The sequence below is a fragment of the Pinus tabuliformis genome, chromosome 6 (assembly GCF_031772625.1).
Source record: "Pinus tabuliformis cultivar Carrire ecotype Pingquan chromosome 6, CPIR1, whole genome shotgun sequence".
Classification (NCBI taxonomy): domain Eukaryota; kingdom Viridiplantae; phylum Streptophyta; class Pinopsida; order Pinales; family Pinaceae; genus Pinus; species Pinus tabuliformis.
In genome coordinates this window covers 418,553,171-418,558,864 of record NC_142292.1, presented here as the reverse complement: position 1 = coordinate 418,558,864, position 5,694 = coordinate 418,553,171, and the positions used below count along the sequence as shown (strand labels likewise).

Here is a 5,694-nt window from a genome sequence, read left to right as displayed (position 1 = left end):
ATTTGTTTGAAAAACAGAAATAAAGAATAACATAAACCATGATAATAAAGTGTAAAGCAAGAAAACTGTTTCATCACTATTAATTTGGGAAAGATCCATGGTCTTAATCAATCGTGAAGCCCCCCTCCTAGATGAATTGGGATAGAATTGGCTTCAATTGATTGTTTTCAATAATAGTCAGTATTTAGAAAAGGTGTAAATTTGGTTGACATTGTTCCCAACACCATCTTGTTGAAAAGTTGACATTGTTTGTTGTGTTCACACTAAATAGCATTGAAATACAAATTATATAGGGTCAACAGGTATACACTACCCTAAAGCACACATAAAGCTAAAGTTTCAAAAGAGTTACAATGACCTTATCCATACCTAACAAATTTTATCATTCTTGAAGTCTTATTTGAATGTTGCAGATGGGCTAATTGAAAACATGTCATGTATATAATTCTAGATCAAATTTTGATGTTTCAAAAATAGAGTTAACCACTATGAACTCGTTTGTCTGTTCGAAAATTGAAAGTGTAATGTAAACTATGACAATAGACCTTTGCTATAAAGCAAGGATGTTTTCCATAAACAGTACAACAAAAAGTAATCTCGTAACATTCCATGGATCAAGAAAACTATGTTTCATCATCTTCTCGAATTTGTTTCAGCCTCAGAAAGATCCAAGGGCTTAATCAATCGTTAAAGCCCCCACCCCCAAGAAATTATAATAGATTTGGCTTCCGTTGATCAACTGCTAAATCTGCAATGTTTGAATGTACTCGCTATTTAGAATCCTCAAATGTTTTTAGAAGTGTTGGTCACAAATCTGCAAAGTTTTTGGCTCTCCTACTCCAAGCTTCTTTGTCTTCGTCTGTTAAAGGAGAATTGAATGAAAGAAGAAGGCACAAATAAAAGTCAAAACATCAGAAAAGTTTGCACAAAGCACTACTGAATAAGCACATGTGATACCTTCAAATGTGTGCATAATCTAAGTAGCAGATACAATTTTCAGCATGCTATAAGTATGTAAATAAATGTCAGTTCGGTTATAGAAAAAGCAAAGTCCATTCCTTAGAATTACCTTCAAAAATTAAAGGCAATCATGGTGAGGACTGCCCACTCATAATGAAAGCTTGAAGAAGACTTTGAGCAGCATGAGTTTGCTCAGGTGTTCCTGATATTATAACAAGGCCTTCAGTTGCCCCAGGTCTAGGGTCATTCATTATAACTTTTGCTCCAGAAATCTGAAAACAACAGAAACAAATAGGGATGTAAATCAACCATGAGAAGGTTGATTGAAGTAATTTAGGCAGAAATTGCACAGTTATAAAATCTTAGGTCATATTACCCATTTAAATTGTTTTCATCAGATATACAAACCTGTCGAATATGGGCTAAGTTGCTGCCATTCTCCCCATAAATAGAGCCAATGACACGTTCCGGGACAACAACCTCCACAGTCGTATTTGTCACAACAGCTGATTGACTTCCACTGCAAATAAACACAGTAATCAGTAAGAATATAGGCAACATTCAAATATAACTTCCCTTTTCTGTGCTGTTGGGAATACAAACCTTCCTAGGCTTCCTCTTTGTGGATATCCTCTTCCATAGTCAATCATGCTCCTTGCACTGCCACCACCCATTCCCTAGAACCACAATATTGATTCAAAAAAAAATTAGAATTTATCCAGCTGCTTTTGAAAAAATAACATTCTCCAGATCCACATCAACCATCATGTTATTAACCTGTATTAAACCTCCAGAGAAAGAATTGCATAAATGGTATATAAAAATTAATAAATATCAGAAGATATTATAAGAAGCAATGTCAACAATTCTATCATAAATAGCTACCATCAAAATGGTCATCTATAAAGCCTTACTTGCACTGCCCATGGACCTGGTGATGGTGGTTGGTCAATGTTGTGATGCATTCCTCCAGGACGATGCACATTGGGAGGGAATCCTGGACGATCAACATTGTGAGGTAACCGTCCTCCTTGATCAATGTCCTGTAGGGGTCCTCCATAATGAGGATACATTCCAGGAGGCGAACCAGGTTCAGGTCTTCCCCTGAATGGTGCCATTGGTCCAGGAACTGGAGGCATGTGCTCAGGGTAAATACCAACACCAGCAACTGAAACAGGTTTTTCTGGAAATAGGTTGTTTTGCAACCTTGTTGATATCTGTACAAGTGCTTCTTGAACTGACCCCTGTTCACCAGTGACCTGCAGTAATTAAAACTGATTTGTAATTTTTCATTCAGAGAAACCAATAGGCATGAACTACAAATTTCACCTGATATTAAAAAATTGCAGCAAAGGGAATTATGTAAAAATTACTAATTACTATATTGAAGATACCTGCACAACTTCGTCATTTTGGGATGCACATTTTGGCAATTGGTCCTTGCCAAAAATCCGTATATTTGATCCAGTTAATTTTCTCATCTCAGCAATAATTATGCCACCCTTTCCAAGCAAACACCCAATCTGGTTTGATGGGACAAGGAGTCTTGCCGTTGCAAATTTATCTTTCTCAGGTCCAGAAGTGACAACGCGATTGTACACCCGAAGAAGAGCATTCTGTGCAGGAGAAAGTCTACCTTCTGGGAGCTGCAATAGGATTTTATTCAACGTGACAGACTATTTCAGAAGCATATAATCAAAAAAAACATGCAGAGTACAGCCATTCGATTGAATTTTTCGATAACATGAAGAAGCCATAGCAGATGAAAATGATAACTTAAACAAAATATCTGAGATGTGATAAGAAACTCGTAATGTGCACATAAAGGACATGCATTTCAGAGTATGCCTAACACAGACTCAAATGAACCCAAAAGAGAATTAACATTATGAACCAATCCCAGTGGTCTCTAAATGTCTTACCGCAGATGCTGAAATGATGACAACACGTTCATCTTCCTCAGGAACAGAATCGGCAATCTTGATATCAGCACCTGTGTCCCTCTGAAGTCCTTGAATTATAGTACCAGCCTTTCCAATGATTCCTCCAACCTTGTCATTTGAGCATAACAGCCGAAATGTGATTTCCTCCTGTGGATGCACTCTTTGCCTCATGTTAGGCCCGGTTTCATGCATCATAGAAACCGAAGAAGGTCCCTTTGAATGATAGTCAATACCACCACCTGACCCAACACCAGGAAATCTAGCTCCTTGCATTACTGAAGAATTCTTTCGAGAAAATATATCACCGTGTGGAATGCCAGACCCCTGAGGAAGATGCCCCACAGGTCTAGTAGTAGGAACATTTTCTCGATCACGAGGGGGGTTTTCACGAAGACGGTCAGATACAGCTAACAGAGCCTTTTTGACAGCTGTCACATCTCCCATAATCTACAGTACACCAGAACACACAGAAACAAAAATAAGTTATTATTCTTAATAAATAATATTGTAGGAAAAACATAATTGAACTAAAAAAATGTCACCTGCACCACTTCATCTGTGGGTAAGGCACATGCAGGAACTTGTTCTCTTGAAAGAACACGGATTTGAGAACCACTTTCTGTGCGAATTTGTTGGATAATCTTTCCACCTTTGCCAAGTACACAACCAACTTGATTAGTAGGCACCAGCAATCTAGTAACTGTCGGAGTTGTCTTTTTATCAGTCTCCTCGTTCACCTTTACATCAGATTCTCCTTCCAATATTCTGTCATGAACACGAAGAAGTGCTTCTTGTGCTGGAGAAATACGTTTCTCTTTCTTAAGGTCTTTTTCACTTCCAGCTCCTTTCTCCTCCACCACAGTTCCGTCTTGTCCCTTTGGAGCATTGCTTCCATCAGCAGTTTCCTCTGTCTGTCCATTACCGTCACTTCCAACAGGTTTTTCCTTGTCTCCTTTTATGTCCTTCTCTGAAGCTACAATAACAATAACTCTCTCCTCGCAGCCTAGAACACCCTCCTCAATTCTGATCTTTGCACCTGTCTCTTGCCTGATTTGCTTTATAATGCTGCCTCCCTTTCCAATTATACCTCCAGTCTTTGATCCAACACAAAGTATACGAAAAACTGTTTCGTCGGGTCCAATTTTCAGAGGAGGTGGTGGGCCCCGAGATGATGCAGTAGCACGCCTTTTTTCTCTACCATTGGGCTCTTGGGAATCCCATTCATAATTCCGCTTTGCAGGAGGCATAACAAATGAAGGTTCCATGACAGTAAGGAAGAGAACCTGAGTTTTCCAAAAACAAACAAGAAAGACCTGATTAGATCACAGTTGTGTTTAAAAGAGCCTTGCACAGATCTAAGCTTTTTAATTTTTATGGAAGGTTGATCATAATAATGACGCACTGTAAAATATTTTTTTGTCAAAAACATGGAATTCTTAAATATACAATGAATGAATGAAGATTACTTTAATGTCTACCAGGTTAAAAATAGCTTATGAGACAGATTGCTTCTTCATTTGATTGATGTATTCAGTCTTTTTCCTTGAGTACAAACGATAATACAAACTATAACCCATAAACGAACCCTGCAAACGTGCCTAGGCTATATAGTCTTCAATATAAAACCTTTCAACTTAACAATCGTTCCACCCAAACATGCATTCTAGAAAAAAAATTACTTTACTTTTCTGAGCTTTACTACTGCAACGTTCCCAAAAACAACAATCCAACATTCAGATAAAAAATTTATTCAGATGAGTTGTCATAGGATATCAGACTACAACTCCGGCATAACAAAACCCTTCAACAAAAAAGATGGCGCTATTATTTTCCTTCACGCCAAAGGACTTCCTATCACCAGATTTGATGACTATAAATTAAGAAACCATCATCAACAATTTGATACCCCAGAAAGTCCCCTGGTATTAAACTAAGCGCTGTACAAATTCATGTTTACAAGCTTCCTGGACAACTTTCAAACCGCCAAAACCTTCACAACCAAAAGGAAAGATCGGATAACCCAAAAATCATGCCAACGAATATTTCAACTTAAAACCCTACCAATGCAGCTTTCGGCGGAGGTCTGACTGCTACATGTTAAAATAGAGGTCCCTGCTTCTACTCTCATGCACTAAAAACGTTGCTACATTGACCCTCTAGATCAAGCAAATAAATTTCAAGACAGAAACAATATGCTCGCCCTAGAAACTTAAAAACGAGAGCTAGGGTTTTAAGGGCAATAACAAAACTACAAAGACTAGCCACGTTTTTGACGTTCATATTCATACGAAAATGCAAGCGTGACAGAAGCTTGGGTTTTAAAGGTAACATTCACACAAAAACGTAAACATGGCAGAAAGTAGGGTTTTAAAGCAAACTCAAATGGAAAAGCCAAAGTAAACAGAACTGGAACATTTCACAGTACCTCCTCTTTCTTCTTTTGCTCCCAGCGATTCGAACTCCGGATCTGCCGATTAAAGGAATTGCTTTGAAACCCTGTAAACCTGTAACTGAAATCAGAAAATCCCCATCAAACGGCTCAGGAAAGAATGACTTTGTTTACACTAGATCGCTATATGTACCTCTAACGTTATTTTTTCCGTCAATTGTCGTTAAACCTTGAAGAGACCACCGCGACGTACCAGACGCGTGCTGACCGTTCGATTCACTTCATCCACGGCTGTTATTCTCCACGGTGATCACACGGTATATCCCACTCGCCGTTTAGATAAGAAAGCTGTGAGCTTCCAAACCTTGTGGACCTAAATAACCCTAGAATGGTGATATTACG

The 5,694-nt window shown here is 38.4% G+C and overlaps 1 protein-coding gene across 1 annotated transcript; it reads right to left on the bottom strand.

Annotated features, from left to right (window-relative positions):
- Window positions 1–419: 419 nt before the first annotated feature.
- Window positions 420–5,482, bottom strand: LOC149259081 (RNA-binding KH domain-containing protein RCF3-like). Its single transcript, XM_089417308.1, has 9 exons — window positions 5,329–5,482; window positions 3,446–4,186; window positions 2,883–3,350; window positions 2,355–2,606; window positions 1,875–2,219; window positions 1,564–1,637; window positions 1,369–1,480; window positions 1,070–1,232; window positions 420–859 (listed from the first exon to the last, which is right to left on the bottom strand). Exons 2-8 carry the CDS (start codon window positions 4,166–4,168, stop codon window positions 1,089–1,091), a joined length of 2,118 nt encoding a protein of 705 aa, XP_089273434.1. The 5' UTR covers window positions 4,169–4,186; window positions 5,329–5,482; the 3' UTR covers window positions 420–859; window positions 1,070–1,088.
- Window positions 5,483–5,694: the final 212 nt, after the last annotated feature.

Bases quoted from the DNA above. Each gene is read 5' to 3' on its own strand.
- LOC149259081 (XM_089417308.1), bottom strand. From the start codon at position 4,168: ATGGAACCTTCATTTGTTATGCCTCCTGCAAAGCGGAATTATGAATGG. The intron at 1,481-1,563 runs GTTTGTATTCCC...GTTTATTTGCAG, and splicing joins CAAAGAGGAAGCCTAGGAAG to TGGAAGTCAATCAGCTGTTG. The intron at 1,233-1,368 runs GTTTGTATATCT...TGTTGTTTTCAG, and splicing joins ACTTAGCCCATATTCGACAG to ATTTCTGGAGCAAAAGTTAT.